At 39.1% G+C, this 17,101-nt stretch overlaps 1 protein-coding gene across 3 annotated transcripts in view; it reads right to left on the bottom strand.

Annotated features, from left to right (window-relative positions):
* Window positions 1-17,101, bottom strand: part of NFIA (nuclear factor I A) — a 544,742-nt gene that overhangs the window by 85,947 nt on the left and 441,694 nt on the right. For all 3 annotated transcript variants that reach the window (XM_069480076.1, XM_069480077.1, XM_069480078.1), the window contains exons 5-6: window positions 15,644-15,761; window positions 9,247-9,374 (exon numbers count right to left, since the gene is read on the bottom strand). In XM_069480076.1, the coding sequence (XP_069336177.1) occupies window positions 9,247-9,374; window positions 15,644-15,761 (246 nt within the window). The remainder of the gene's footprint in view (window positions 1-9,246; window positions 9,375-15,643; window positions 15,762-17,101) is intronic.

Below are 17,101 nucleotides of genomic sequence, written 5' to 3'. Positions count from 1 at the left end.
TTTCTCTCATTTCCCATGTAAAACCCTCTTATTCTGGAGTATGAAAAAAAACTACTTTATTTAAAACACTGATAGCCAAAAAAGACAGAACTTTATTTCCATATAAACTTACGGTGTTATACTTGCTTATTTAACATTAAATAGAATCATCAGTAGGTAGGAAAAATATAAAAACATATGCGAGAGGGAAATAGGTCTGCAAATAGTAGTACTGGTGATCTATATCACTTTTTTAGAAATTAAATGAATATATGTACATGCACATATACATATATTTATGTATAGCTTAGAGCAATGTATGGCCCATACTAAGTACTCAATAAACATTAGCTATTACTATTAGTTATAAAACACTTACATATTTAAAATTTCAGCAGCAGTGACAAAATACAAGCAAACATATCTTTATTGTTAATCAAATTGTGGTATCAATTGAGTCTATGGAATAGCTACATTGTGTTCATAAAATAGAACAGAGGAAGTAAGATCACTAAAGAAATGTTTTGTTCTCTTTATATCAGAGGTTAAAATTACCTTCTATTTGAGTTCTACACATATTCCAATATTTATTAGATGCAGGAAAACACCGCAGTAAACTCTTAGGTGTATGATCTATTTATCTATACATTTATCTGTCTTTTTTTATCTTTCATTTCTCTTCTTCCAACTATACTTTCTGGTTATTTTATCCTTTGGTGAATTTAATCTCTATTCAGAATAATTTTATTGCTTCTAAGCAAATATTTCCTTAAATTCTGCCCAATCTATTACCTGTAAATCAGAAAACTGTTTCAGGCAGGGGAGATTTGGGTCCATGAGTGCAGAACGATCTACTGTATCTTTTGCTGGATCAGGATGGCACTGCCTCGTGTGTGCACTTCCTGAGGACTGCTAGTAGGTCAGCTCTCTACGTGCTTCTTAGAGATACAGTGAGATTAGACTCTGATATGATGCAGGGAAGGAAACAGGGGCCAGTATTCACTGCCGCTCCTTTAATAGTGGAATGGCTGATGCATTAGTTCTTTCAAACAGATAACAGATTGTGGTCTAGGCCATTGAATAAACTCCTTACTTACATGATGCTCATCATACTCACATCTTACATTACAGCTACTGGGTACCTGTTTAACCAGCTACCCTGTCTTCCTTCACTGGGCTGTAAGCTCTTTGAAGGCAAGTTCAGTCTTTCTTATTTTTATAATTCTTCTATCATCCTGCATAGTGCTTTGCATATAATATACACAGACGTACAATATATCTTTAATTAAATTCCTTAGTATCATAAAATCATATAGCACTTTAGAGTTTTCAAGGTATTTACCCCCATAATTATATAATATTTCTTTAAAGCTTTAGGATTTATTAAGTATACTTTGATTATATTAAACAATACTCTATGTATAGTCCCATGTACAGTACTTTGCACACAGCTGGGGATTAATAAATGACTGCTCTTGTTTTTAGGATCTCATTTGATCTTCTCAAAGCTATGAGTTAGGAAGGCAGGGCTGTTTTATTGTCCTCAGTGGTTTACATATGAGGAGATGAAAATTCCGAGTAGTCTGCTAAAAATCTCAGGCTTGCTCATGGCAGAATACAAGAACTGTAGACTTTATTAATCTTAATTTGTACTTTTTCCTCTTTATAATACACTCTATTTCTTACTGTCTCCCTCCCTAGCAAGCCTATGAAGATTTTTATTGGAATAAACTTTTCTCTAAAGTTCCTCCTTACAACATGCTAAATCAAGCCACATAATGAGCCTGCACTTTGCTACCTAAGCCACTGGGGCTGTGAGGAGGATGGTGACAGGCACAGGGCAGGGAGGAAGATTTCAGATACACACCTAGTGGATAAGCTACATCTCTTTCTTCCTCGCCTTCTAGGATATTTACACAGCTTCATTTTCAAACATGAAATTAAAAATTTAGAGATTTGGGTAATTTATTTATTCAGACAAGACCAGCTGAAATACAGCATCTGCTTTCCTGGGAGCTTCTGCATTCACAAAATTGCGCATCTGGGTTCTTTGAGGCAAGTGGAGCTACACTCATTCATTCAACCAATGTACGCGGCACTCTGCCTTCTGAGCACTTCATCCTCCTAAAAGGATGAGATAAGACATGTGTGGTCTGTATCTTATGATTTATTTATTTATTCAACAAATATTGATTGAATGACTACCATGTTGCCAGGTACTATAATAGGCTTCAGGAATAAAAACAGTAATTTTTTGGATCATGCTGTATCATATATATGTGGATGACACACACACAGTACAGGTATGCGTATATGAGAAGAATATGTCTCTTCTTCTAGTAGGTAACCTTTCAGACTCCAATTGCAAGGGGTTGTTTTAGGCCCTTTTGTGACATAAAACAAACAAACAAACAAACCAAAAAACCCCAACAGCCTTGATAAAGAAGGTAAGGGCATTTTTGAAGGATGGTTTGAGTGTTCATTTTGTAAGACAGCTTTCCTGTGATAACCTCTTAATTTGGGTGAAATTTCTCTGATAAAGAAGGGTCACTAAAGGACAGACCCCCTTGTTACAGTACCAATGCCCCTCATACACCAGTCTCTAATAAGCAGGTGCCAGTACAAAAAGAGATAATGGAAGAGAATCTTGTCACAGAATGATGCCTTCCTACTGCTCCATAAATGTAGAAGAAAAGCCAAGACATTGATCCCATGGCAATGTTCTGTAACAGTGACTATTCCTACTACAGCGGGAGATTGTGGGAGATGCAATCATTTTCCCTAATGTCTGCTAGTGCAGCAGAGAGCCCATGATCAGTGTACCATTGTTACCAGTCTGCTGCCTTTTTCCTGGCACTGATAATGGGCCTCCTATGTGTCTCAGCTAGAAGCGTAAGTTGGTAGATTTCCTCTACTCTTGTGATTGATGAATGACTGTCGGCAGTCAAATTAGGGCAAGGCAGACTTGGGAATCCAAGTGAACCTAATATGTGATATTTGAAATTAACAATGAACTAACATAAGTCTGCAAAATTCAAGTAGGCTGCCAGTAGTGGTGACACTGAAACCTAGTTCTAAGTGCCCTGGGTCACTGGTTGACCAGAGGTTTACCAAAATATCTTGTTTAAAGACAGATGCTTTTAAACAAGTTTTTAAAAACGTGTTTCTTAGTAATTGTGATAGGAACAGAGGGCATGCTATTAAAGCACTTAATTTTGACCTTCAAAAATGAGAACAACTTACTCTTTGGAAGAAGTTTATCTCTGAAAGTATTTAAGAAAATAACTAAATTTACTATTTATCAAATTTGACTTCAAAACTTTCATGGAACTGCTTGGAACTTCCAACAGTTTGGCTGATGTAGTTGTGTCTGTTAATTGTTTTGTAATCCCAATATAATTGAAGGCATATTAGAATTTTGAATATTTTGCTATTGGAGAAAATTTAAATAGCCTCTTATGCCCATATTCTAACACAGTACTAAATTTCACTGAAAATACTACAATTTTATTTTTTTTTTTTACAATAAAAAATGAGCTCTACACCAGGTCTGCTGAGATTGACTGATATGTATGTGCTCAATGCAGGTGTGGTCTGAAATTTACAGTGGTTCAACCCAGTAATCTGTGAAGCCCAGTGGATCCCTGGTTGGAGTACTCAATTTTGGAGACACAAAGAACCCGAAAAAGGTTTACAGACTACCTGCAGAGCTGCCATGCAACTTAGGAAGAAAGATGTATGAAGAAGACTTAAATTTATACACACTAACCATTTAACAACTAAGAGACATAAAGTCTCACTTTCAAGTGAGACGTGAATGTTTCTCAGCTGGATTCCAATCTAAACCCAGTTTAATTGGCACCTTTTAAGGAAATCGTCCGTAATTCTCCAGTCAGATTTAACAGTTCTCTTCTTTTACTCCTACAACACTTAACCCTGTCTGCTTCCAACTACCGTCAGCTGGGTAAGGCCCGGCTCCCTCAATAATCCTAACAATTATATTTCACGTGACTAGAGAACATTAACTTTTACAAAGGACTTCGGCCTTGGTTACCTCATTTGTCATAACTTTATGACAGAGAGGGAGCAGAAGTAACAGTTCCCATCTTACAGGTAGTGACTGACACTTGAGGCAACTCAGAGGTCTGACCTTGAAGATAGGAACCTGGTGGAGCCCTCTTTGTACCTACTCTAGTACACTGCATAGAGTTAGCACCGAGTGAAGATTCAGTGACTAGGCTCAGCTTTAATTATAATGATTAGATAACCAGCCATTCTTCTTCATGCAGCAGGTCCTTAAGCTGGAGAAATATGAGAAACAGATATAAGAGAATTTTCTTTCTCGTAAAGAGGGATCTGGAGTCACTCAGAGTATAATCTTCTCTGATCCGTTTGAAAATAGGTTAGATTTCTACCTACTTAGAATAGTTTAAAGACATTGTTACTCAACATAGGGAGAAAGGTTGGGGAACACAACACAATATTTAAAGGTAAGGTGGTGGGGAACACAACATTTAAAGTTAAGGTGGCTTCCAGACGAGTATTGAGTGGTGAGAGCCCAACTAAAGGAACAAAGGGGCAACCTAAATCATCACTTTTCATACCCTCCCATGCATAGGCATCACCTGGAGAGCTTGTTAAAATTCCGTCTGTCTGGGTGGGGCCTGAGATTTTGTATTTCTAATGAGCTCCCAGGCAATGCCATGTTGCAGGTCTTCAGATCACTTTGAGTAGCAAGGGTCTGAAGCGTCTCACATGGTTGCTTCTTACCCTTGTATAAGAGAAAATTTGATACGAAAATCTGAAATTTTTCACAGGTAAATCAGGGAGGTTGTCTAAACACACAAAATGTTCTACAAAGGATTCATTGTTGGAATTCTTACTATAGAGCTCATAATAAAGAATTATCTTTAAAAGTAACAAAGAATTAATTTTTAAAAAAGGTTTCAGTCATTTAAAGGAACACCCTTTCAGGTGAGGGATACTTGCAATCAAGTTTGGTACACAACTACTTGTCAATGGGGCTCCTGGCTGAGCCTTGGCGATCGTTTTGCTTACTACTTGCTACTAATTGGATTTGACTGAAAGCCTCCAAATTGAAAATATAGTAAACGCCAAGTCTGAGAGGATTATGGGTAGCAAATTCTGCTTTCAAGTTTATTGAGAACACCCAAAACTCTCTGCTCCATGGCTTCACTCATTCAATCAATCAATACCTATTGAGTATCTATTACATGCTAGACAGTTATGGATGCTAGGGACACAGTAGTGGGAAAGATGGACTAAGTCCCGCTGTTCGTGGAGTGTATGTCCTAGAGGGAGAAAAGAGACAAAAACAGCAGAAAGAGGTATGAAGAATGGAAAGCAGGGTTATGAATTATAGGATGACAGAGAGAGAGCCAGCAGCTACTTTAGATCACTGAGGGTCTCCCTGATGAAGTATTATTTGAACAAAGATGACCTGAATGTCAATGACTATTATGATTTTATGGGTGAAAATGACAGACATTTCACTTTGTTAACAGTTAATACTCTTTGTTTCCATATTGTGTCCTATGTGTATTTAATAACCCACAGTCTTTCCCTGGACTGGGCTGTATGACAAGGGTTTAGGAGAAGGAGAATAGGGGATTTTCAGCTGTTTCTGATGAGTTATTTACTGTTCTTCATTATTATTTTTTACCGTAAGTACAAGTCTAGGACGTGAGACCCTAAAATGCAAGTATAAACATTGATAGTAAAAGAGATTATTGAGTATAGAAGACAAAATTTATGCTCTGAAGTCAGATTTGGTTTGAACCAAATTTTGCAGATCCACAGATTTACTATCTGTGTGGGTTTGGGCAACTCATTTAACCTTTTATGATTCTTTCATCTCTGTAGAGGTAGAATTATTATATATTGTATATTTTAAGGGAGGTTAATTTTTTTAAAAACTTGGTACCCCGTAGGGTACTCAGTTGTAACTAGAATTTTTACCACATATATGAAACAAACATGCAGGGTTTGACCCAATGTAGGCACCTGCCTGTTGGTTTCTTTCCTATTGATTTGCATTATCAGTTTCTCTTCAACTTTTCATTTGTAGAGATAAATAAGAGTTGATGGTATATGCATTTTTGCTTGATAGAATTTCATAGACTCATTTCATCAGTTCATGATTAGCTTCAAAGCTTAGACTCTAACCCAGTTTTTAGATAACTGGGAAATGAAACTAAGTGGAAGAAACAAATGCAGCATTGTAAGAGAAGCAAAAGTCAGCCTGAGGTTGTCTGATGTTTTTAAACTAACATCATCTTTAATCTCCTGTGCCCTTCTTTCCAGATAATAAGAGCTGTGCACTGAAAGTGCTGAGATAACTAATGGGGAACAGGATACTACAAAAGACATCTGAAAGAGCCCATGTAATTTACTGCATGTCTGGTTTGTTTTACTTTCCAAAGTCTTCCTGTTGCTCTAGGAAATTTGTCTCTTCTGGCAACCTTCAGCCCTCTTTTGGCCAGGGAGTCCTGAAAAAGCATTTGAGGGCAGGTAAACAGATGCAAAGCTCTCTGAGCGGGGAGTAAGTACAGGTCTTACTTCCTGTGTGACATCTGAGGCATAAACAAAGTATCCTTAGTACTCGTTTGAGAGAATTATCCCAAATGTAGGCAACCAAGAAGCTGCCGGTGCATTCAGATATACATAACTCCCAACATATTTCTGAAGGTAATTTACATGAGAGAACCACTAAAAGCCTCCTACTCAATTAACTGTACCCCTGGGGAAAAGCTATGCAGGCCTGGATAAGTGTGGGAACAACATAAAGGTGTTCTCTGTGCCAAAAAGGGGATTGGGCTTGATGGAAAATCCCCAAAAAGGACCATCTCGCAGCATAAATTATCCATTTAAAATGGCTGGTGTGAGTTAATGACACCAAAGTCACCATGAACATGTGCAACATCCTTCAGTTGAGTTTTAATGTCCCCTCAGGCCCTGTTTCAATTATGACTTTCTATGCTGAATATGGCCAAGTGTAAATTTATCCACTGTCCTCTCCCACCTCCCACAAACATATACCATGAAACTGCATTTTTTTTTTTTAATGAAATGGGGATACAGAATGGAGAATCAGTCGAGGAATATAATCGTGGGGGATTCTTTAAGAAGAAAATACATACATACACACACATCTCCTAAAAAGGATTCAGCCACTAAACTTTAGTTATTTAATGACTACAAAAGACATAAGCATTCAGATGTTAAAATTTATGATTATTTGCATAATGTACAGAGAGGAATAGGAATTACTCTGAATAAAATATTCACTAGGTTGAAGTACTCTATATTAAACCAAACTCCACTACCCCCAAATATACCGAAAAGAAGTCCACATAAGGACCACAGCCTCATGGAGGAGCAGCTTCTTGTACATCCACCTAATAGAGCAGCTGCAATATGCACAAAAATGCATGCATACAATAATCAAGCACAAATGTATATTTGATTCTGATTTGCACTGAAGCAGGTAAATTGGCTAGGACTCTAATTAGCCTTTCAGAAAGGGTTCAAAGAAGTTTTACATCTTATAATTTTTTAATAGCACATAAACTTTTCATCTGCACTACACTGAGGTCATGCTGACGATGCGGTTAATGGCAAGGAGTAGTCAGCGTTTTCATGCTCATTTAGGCCTGGGTTTATTTCTTAGCCACTTTAGGCAAACTCCACAAGTGTGGAGTACAGCTGATGTGTGACCTTCATTGAAGATCCACCACACCTTGAGTGCTGTGTTGGTAATAATTAGAAAAAGAAGGCACCGGAGGCTAATATCAGCATCTCTGCACTTCCTATACCACTGGATAATGATCTGTTTATGTGTTTGTTTCCCACCCTGGCTTGTGAATTCCTTGAAAGCTGGGGCCATAACCTTCGCATGCATCCCTAAGTTCCCAGAACCTGGCATAATGCCTCATACAGAGAAAGTTCCCAGTTGAGTGAGTGAATGAATGAACGAGGGAGAGGATCAGGTGTTAAATAGAAGCAAGGCAGAGAGAAATGTTTGCATTTTAATAAAGGGAGCAAGATAAAAGACCCAGCCAGTGGGGCTTGAGGTGTTTCGTTTTGTTTTGTTTCGTTTTTAATTATGATCCAGTAAAACTAACTGGGGGTGAGGGGGAAAGGTATATACTTCTGTGAATGTCAACATTTGTATAGATTACTGTGACCACCACTACAATCAGGATGAAGAACTATCACCTCCCAAATCTCCCTTGTGTCATACCTTTATAGTCAGTCACACTGTCTGAGGGTTGGCTTTTGAAAAAATAAGGAGGAGAGAAGGGAGCTGAGATTTGCAGAGGAAGGGTTGGGTTCAGAGATTTTCTTGGTGCTTGTCTGTTCTTGCAGGGAATTACTCTGAGGCAGCAGTGGGGAAGGTTGGCCAGAGAACATTTTTATCATTCTTACTCTATGCTAGGTATAATTCTTAGATGGGTTGTGAATGCTACCTTATTTAATCCTCAAGAACATTGAAATAGCTATTGCTACTGTCAGATTATAAAAATGGAGACACTGGCTCAGAGAGATTAGGTGATTTGTCCACAGTCACACAGCCAGCAGGAGTTGACGCCAGGATTACACTCTGTCTTCCCATTCCAGAGCCCACACTCTATCCTCTGTATCCACTGGGCTTGTCATATTTGGGAAGGCATTGGAGAAGATTCCCTCTTACCCACATGGATTAGATATTGATAAAAGTTCCATAAAGCTTTTGCTATCAAGACTCCAGACCCACACAACTAGACTACCCCAGGAGGTTAGAACCAGCAGTCATCATTTGCTTAGTCTAGTACAGCTGGGCATAAAGACAATTGTCCCATTTAAATAGAAAAACAATCATGATGATATCCAGTAATAGGAAAAAATATTGCAAAGTATCCTTATTATATAAAAATCTGAGTATAAACTGTAGCACAAGGAACCCATTTACCTTTTTAACGTTATCAATTCAGCTGAAAAAGTTGATAGATTTTTATTATGATTACTAAAAGATAATTCAAAAAACTAAAGCAAAAATTCTCCCGTGGTTCATCTCAGTTGAATCACTGCTTTGCAGACCACCCTTCTGTCAATGTGGCCATAGGATCACAATGCAAACGAGTGTTCATCTTGAAAAAGTCAACGACCCTAAGCTTTCTTTCTTCACTCTCATGCATCGCATGGGACCCCCCTCCCCACATTTCTGCTTTCCCAGCGTTGGCCACGTGCCACCCCTGCCTGGCTTACCTGGCTCCACTTCATGCCATCCGCTCGACTGACTGCCACTTCCCGGGGAGCGTCCTTGGCCTGTGTAAAATGGCTCTTCACCAGGACTGTCCATTTCATCCTCCACAGACTTGAGGCGCTTTGTGGAGCTGAAACAAGAAATGGGTCCATGTTGAAGAGCAATACAAACCACCTTTCGCTCGGACGCGGCACCTCTGGTTGAAAGAAAGCCAAGGGAGGAAGTAATTGGGCAACTCTGTAGTTCTAGGGCTCTTTTTAGGCTCTTGTTCAGGTTGGTGAGTCACTGGATGTAGAAAAAAGTCTTGGGTCTGCGTTGTTCCAAGTGTCTGGGTTTGATTTTTATTGTCACTCAAGTTGCTGCCGCTGCCACATCCTGTTCCTTTTTCCTTTTGAGGAACTGGTGGCTGGCTCCCACTCCTGTCTCCACCTGGAAGTGTTGGTAGTGAGCCCACGTATTTCCTGTCTCCACAGGCAGTGGCTGGGGCCTGGCCATCAGCAATGTACCTAGACGTCAAGCTAATCCCTGCTGGAACCTTAGCAAGGATAAAAAGCAGGGCTCACGACCCTTCAGGAAAAGACTGGATTGCCTCTTTTTCTCCCGCCACATTTGCCCATCTTCCATTTGGAGTATTCATTCAAAAAAATATTTACTGCACAGCTAGTCCAGGTCTTGCTCTACACACTAGTGATAAAACAGTGAACAAAACAGATAAAAATAGGAGGAAGGAGGGCATTGCCCTGTGGGAATGAGGGACATGGAAAAAGCATGGCCCAATGACTCCTATGCGTTTCCTCTATACAGAGATACCACAGTGAAGTTTTATCCCACCAGGGTAGGGATGTTTGTTTTTTGGAGAGAGTTTTGGAGAAACTTCCAGAATGTATCTCATTTCCTCCAGTTGAAGGACTGAATTTTTCTCTCAAATTGAGGCTTCAGGGGTGAAAGAGTAGTAAAATGTTACCCTGCTGCTATTCTCGTTCTAGCTGTCTTAATTGAGAAAGCCACCGACATGTTGTCAGAATGGGTGGATTCATGGCTAGTGAGAGTGCTTGTTGGGAAGTCTCTTTCTTGTGTGTCAGGTACAGCATTTTCAAAATGTTTTCACTCATCAAATATCTGCTGTGCACATCCTGTGTGCCAGGTGCTGCGCTAAGTGCTAAGTCTGAGAAGAGTCAAACATGGCCCGGGTCTCCATGGACTGAGGCAGAGAGGGAAGTAAGACTGTGCAAAAGAGAAACACAGGTATTAGGATGGAACCCTGTATAGGCACAGTGGGTCACACCATGGAGGAAGGAAACAACAATAGGCTGGCCTGGGAGTCGTGAAAGACTTCCTAGAGGAGATGGCTCCTGAGCTGTCTTTAAGACTGTCGAGGAGGCCGGGCGCGGTGGCTCACGCCTGTAATCCTAGCACTCTGGGAGGCCGAGGCGGGTGGATCGCTCAAGGTCAGGAGTTCGAGACCAGCCTGAGCAAGAGTGAGACCCCTGTCTCTACTAAAAATAGAAAGACATTATCCGGCCAACTAAAATATATATAGAAAAAATTAGCCGGGCATGGTGGTGCATGCCTGTAGTCCCAGCTACTCAGGAGGCTGAGGCAGGAGGATCGCTTGAGCCCAGGAGTTTGAGGTTGCTGTGAGCTAGGCTGACGCCAGGGCACTCTAGCCTGGGCAACAGAGTGAGACTCTGTCTCAAAAAAAAAAAAAGACTGTCGAGGAGACGGGAAAGAAAGAAGGAAAGGGCAGAGGTTGGCTGTCATTCAGCTGACGTACCGCTTGGGCAGCCATTTTGGTTTTCAAAATATTGAAACGTTTCTTTACCAATTGGTAAACTGTCGTTGTCTCGAGCCCCATACGTTTCTTCCAAACTTTTCTTCCCTTCTTTGCCCCAGGACACCCTCATCGTCCCAAACCTAAAGGGTTAATGTCTGGCACCTCAGAGCATTCCAGGACCTAGCCCCAGCCCCGCAGCAGGAAGCATCTGTCCTAACTGGTATGCTCGTGTCGCACAGGTTATCAGATATTTTGAACATCACCCCCAGGAGGGAGGTGCGTATCAGGCAGAAGCAACATCGTGCGTAAAGTGTGATACATTGAGAGGACTGCCAGCTGTTGAGGGCGGCTGAAGTGGAAGGAGGGGCGCGGCAAGAGGGGAGGGTGGAGGATACAGAAGATACTGTATGTCTGGACTTTATCCTATAAGCAGTGGAGACTCCCTGAAACCGTCTAAACAGGGAGTGACACAGGAGTTGTATTTTAGAAAAGTGACTCTGGTAATTGTACAGATGATGGATTTAGAAAGGCACAGGGAAAGGAAGGGGATGGAGCCTAGGGGCAGGGAGATAGTTAAGAAATGATAGCTGCAATCTGAATGAAAAAATGTGCAGGGCCCAATTTAAGGCAAGAAATTCTAATTATTAATGTTGGCATTCCAGTATTCTCAGCCATTAAGTTCTATTCTCATTAAAGCCAGACCACAGGAAAGTAACATAACTGTACCACACTAGCTTCATACTCAAGCCTTTGAGAGCTTATTTAATATTCTTTCCTTGGCTTTCCTTGAAGTTCAGTGAAAAATAGCCATTTGAAGCACTTTTCAATGACATCTAATAGTCCTTTATAAGAGGGTATACACAAAAAATTCCTTACAATATATAACCAGAAAAATATGGCTCCTTGAACAGATTTACTCTGTTTTCTTTTATTCAAAAATGCAAATTATATAAGCAATATATATATTGCTTCCCCTTCTTGCCTTGGCAACCAGGTAGCTCAAGACTAAACTTAAGCATAACTCTTGGTTCAGGTTCCTGATATAACAATCTCTCCTATCTTTTCACATAGTTTCTGGCCTCTATTTACATACTTAATATTATCTGCTGTGTTTTAAAATTGAAAGCCACTTAAAATCACCTTGGATATAAGAAGAATACATACTGGAAAATAATAAATATTTCCCTTAAGTACCCTGGCAAATAAAAGGTGAGGCCTGTATATGCTCATGGAGCTGTAAAATCTTCAAGGAAAATGATTTTCTTTTTCTTTTTCCTTTTTAAATCTGTAGTACGTACCATAGCATCTGGCTAATAACAGATGCTAACAAACTGCTAAATTAGGCTATTGACTTAAAAACAACCATGTGAGTGTACGTGACAAGGATTCATCCAAGCATCATGATTCAATGAAATCCAACCCAAAAGGCCAACTCCATTGTCCATCATTCTCCCATTATTAATATTTTTCTGAGTTTTTAAAGCTTTTGATATCCTCGGTTCCCTCCAATAAAATGCAGATACCCCAAGCAGGTATTAAATCTTAAAGCTGAAAGATTCTGTAGTTATTAACTAACGTCTTAGTTTGAGAGCAAGGACTTTAAGGAGCTGACATAAGATAAGTGTCTGGAGGTTGGAGGTGCAGGACGGAAAAGAGGAATGATCAGGAGTGAAAAAAGTTAGTAAGGCCGGGAAGGACAGGTAGAGGGCTTCCAGGATTACGTTTACTGACTTCACAAACTTGACAGTTGGTTTATCTTAATGACTTTTTTGGAATAAAAAAAGTATTTTATCCCAATTTTTACATCACCTTTTTTATGGTTTTGCAGATGTTTACCCTGAAGGGGTACAAAACTTATAGTTAATACTAATCAATCTTATTTATTTATTTATCTAACTGTCTTACTTTTAGAAATGAATCAGTCATTGATTTTTTTTTTCTTGCTCTTGACTTTCTAACATACCGATTCTATTCTCCCAGAAACATTTGAAGAAAACACGAAAGTACCAATAAGATCTATATATAAAAGAGAGGGTAAATATTCTCCTAAGGAGTGGTACACTGTCTCTTCTTGTGTATGGAAGTTGTTCTTGTATCCCTAGTAATTCTATCTAAAAATTAAGGTAAGAATATTACCTTAATTCCAAGTACTTGCTTAATTTCTGCTATGTGTAAGCCCTTAGGCCTTACTCAATATCCATAAGACTGCAAGATGCCGCTTTACTGAGTGTTCACAGTATCCTGAACTGAACATTTCCATTTGCTTGTCAGTACCTACCACTAGATTGTAAAGCCCCTTTTATTTGACCTTATCTGCACAGTGCTGAGGACAATAACTTTGGCATTTTATAATGTTCACTGCTGATTTGGAAAAGTTAGACACTCATTCAAGGGACTTACACTCCAGATGGGAGGCACAACCTGTACATACCTAAAAGATGGTAAGAATAATTCAAGATAGCAAATGCTAAGTGTCAGGGAAAAGTAGATGCTAGAAACTCCTTTCTTAGGGCCGCATATTCTATTATTTCCTACTAAAAGAATCAGCCCTGTTCCTAAGAGAATTCTGTGTGGAAAGAGCATGTTTTTAAGGTTCCAGCAGATCCAACTTTGAAAGGAGACTCTGCCGCTTACTAGGACTACCACTTTAGGCAAGTTACTTAACTTCTCTGAGCTTTGTGTTGCTCCACTGTTTAAATGGCAACATTGTCTATGTTGTAAAACTATTGTGAAGATTAAATCAGATCAGGTATGTAAATCACTTAATACAGTGCCTGCCACAGAGCAGGTGACCAATTAATATTGGTACAGCATGAACAAATATTGATCGATTGATGAACTTTTCTGTATGTAAATCTAGGATATTCTTCTGGGCACATTTTCTAACCTGTACACAGATAATTCTGCTGAATCTATGTATTTAAAGAATTTTTTTTTTTAAAAAAAATCCTAGGACAAGCCTAATGAGAGAAAAACAAACATATTACTGAGTTATTAACTACTGATGCTGTTTATAATTAGCTCCTTATCAGGGTTAGTTATTTGCAGAATATGAGAACGACACTAGCCTTTTAAATGAAATTAATAACCAGCTTTTCTCTCTGCGAGTCACAACAAAAGATAATAAAACACAGCTGGAGAAGTGTGTAAAGAGATAGGCAGGAAGGGACACTGCTTGGGATGTACATGGTACATGTACAGCACATATATGAAAAACAAACAGCCCATAAACTTTTAATCACTGCCCACAAGTGTTTGCAAAGCTCTTTCATGTTGACTGAATGCAGTTACACACAATGTCTTTTCCATCAGCAAACATCAGAAATCCTCAAAATGTATTAACACCCGAATGTATTCATAATCTCTTTCTTCTATTATAAATATACTTTGGATTTGATACTCCCCCCTTTCCGAGGGGCTGATACTACAGTGAACTAAGAGGGGAACTTTTAAAACAACATGAAAGATGATGGTAGGATAATGGTGGTTATATTTAGGGAATAACTGTTTCTTTAACTGTCTTCAAGGTATTAGTAATGACTAGGTTGATTTTTTTTTAAAGTAATAATGTTTCAAATATATAAAGGCAAGGTAAGAATGAGTCTCTACCAAGAAAAATTTCTATCATCTGGCCATTGTTTTATATCACAAAACTCGGGTACTTGCTTTAGGCAGAATATACCTTTGTCAAACGTTTTTCTGCAAAGTACACAAACATTAAAGATCGTTCTGCACCACTCTTTTCTTTGTTGTCACAGTCCAGTGCTAAAGCCAATTTGTAAAAGAATACTGTGGGTTTAATGCCTAATCCCTTTCCCTCTGGTACAGGTTATCTAGAGACAACAGGACCTTGCAAAATGCTTCAGTTTTTTTTTTTTTTTTGGCTTCGTGACCTTAGGGGATCAAGAACCCCAGAATCATTATTGGGTTGTGCTCGTCCAGCTTTTACATTTTTTTAGGTCTCCCAGTGCAATGGGGTCCCAACCTCTTATCAGACTGCATTCACTTGTATAATCTCACAGCAGGATATCAAATAGGTTTCATCTTTTAGGGCAACTCCAATAAACTGGATTTTGAGACCTTTGGAGGCTCAGTAGTAAAAGAGCTGGGACTAAGTTGTAAGGGCTGCTGTGAGCATGGGGACTGGACTAGTGTGACCAGTGTCTGCTTCCTGCCAAACAAGCCAGAACACATGCCTTTTTCTCTAGTCAAGCCTGTCCTCCATTTCCTGAAAACACGTAGGTTCATTATCCATCCTTCCTTCACGCCTTTGCTTATGTTCTCACCCCACCCAGAATTCCATTCCCTTTTCCTTCTCATCGCGCCAAACCTAACCAACATTTAGAGCTGAGTACAAGGTACGCTTTTTGGATAAAGCCTTCTTTAACTATTTTTAGCCCATGTCGCATAATTTAGCCACCATTTTTTATTGTCTGGTGTGTGTGTGTATTTTTTCCTGCTACATGTACATTTGCTTTATCTCCCCAGTCTTTTGAGGCTGAACCCACTATTTTGGTATCATCTATTACTACAGGCACATCACTAAATGCCTAACAGGCCCAAAGTTAAAATCAAGGTGTGCAACTATGCAGCATAATCTCTCTGAGAGCCGCCAATCAAATTACCTCGTAGAGGACGTGCTGGGTAAAGACCTCCTCATTGCTCCTGGACTCATGCTGTAGTATGAAGAACTTTCCAAATCTGAGAGAGAAAAATTTGGGCCAGTTCCTGCAGCTATTGGTGCTAGAATTAAAAAAACAAAACAAAACAAAAACAAAAACAAATCAGTTAAGTTCTGTGAATAAAAGATCAATGAGAGCATATTTCAGTGTTGCATTTAGCACATTCTTTTGCATTTAAATGGTAAGTTTACCCAAAATAATCAATAAATCAACTCTGACTTCAAAGGAATGCTGACAATAAAAACAGTCTACACCAGAAAGGCGTGGTTTTTCTAAGATACCTTTCATCTTTTCTCTTTATGTAATAGTAAACTGTCACCAAGGTTGCAAGATTCCTGGATGCTTTTAACAAAAATACCTCTCCATGTTTTGGTCTTAAACTTTTTTGAATGACTAACCAAAACATTCCCTAGGCCTTTCTAATTTTGTCTGATCCTGATAGCATCTACTCATCTGTATTTTGGAATCCTATTCCAAACTTTGGTGAAAACAAATTCATCTTTCTAGCCCACTCATTCTCAATTTCTTGCAATGTGAAATGTGTGATTTCTCTTTACTTCAAATCACCTCCACACTTTGCATACATTGTTATCTTAGTATTCATACAATCTTGTAATTTAAGGCAGGGTCCTCAAACTATAGCCCTGAGCCATAGTTTTGTAAATAAAGTTTTACTGGAACATGGGCAGACCTATTCATTTACATATTGCCTATGACTGCTGCCACACACATCATCAGAGACTAGAGGCTGCAACAGAGACTATATGCCCCACAAAGCCAAAAATATTTAATATCTGGCCCTTTATAAAAGAATTTGCTGACCTATGATGTAATTTTGATCATATGTAATTTTCAGAGATGACCCTTATGTGAGATTGATTCCCTGTACTTCAGGGGATCTAAAGGTCCTTGAGCCTTTAGATACCTTGTTTACAGTAGCTTAATAAGTATTTTTGATTAAATAAGTAACACCTACTAATCTTATAATACAACTCTGTAAAATTAGTAGTGTGACTATCTCAGTGCAAATGATCTCTTGAAAGATTATGCAAAAGCAGGAACAATAAATACTGTATTGAGGCACTGGTTTGAGAGTTAAGCCCATATAAGTGGATATATAAACACATAAATAAATTACAGGTTCGTATCCATCAGAAGAAAGCCATAGTTAAGAACACCTTGAACCAGGGACTTTCATTCATTCAACAAACGATTACTGAGAGCCTGCTACTGCCAAGAACTATGCTGGGCGAGGAAGGCACTTAGATGAAAGACATGGTGCCTACACTTATACAGAGGGGAAAGCCTGACAGATTAATTGAAAGAAGGTCTGAGAAGTCCTTTGATAGAGTTGCAGATGCTCCTCAACTTACAATGGGGTTATGTTCCCATAAACCCATC

The sequence above is a fragment of the Eulemur rufifrons genome, chromosome 8, assembly GCF_041146395.1.
Source record: "Eulemur rufifrons isolate Redbay chromosome 8, OSU_ERuf_1, whole genome shotgun sequence".
In the NCBI taxonomy this organism is placed as follows: Eukaryota; Metazoa; Chordata; class Mammalia; order Primates; family Lemuridae; genus Eulemur; species Eulemur rufifrons.
Note: the sequence above shows the minus strand (reverse complement) of the source record. Positions and strands in the feature narration are given on the sequence as shown.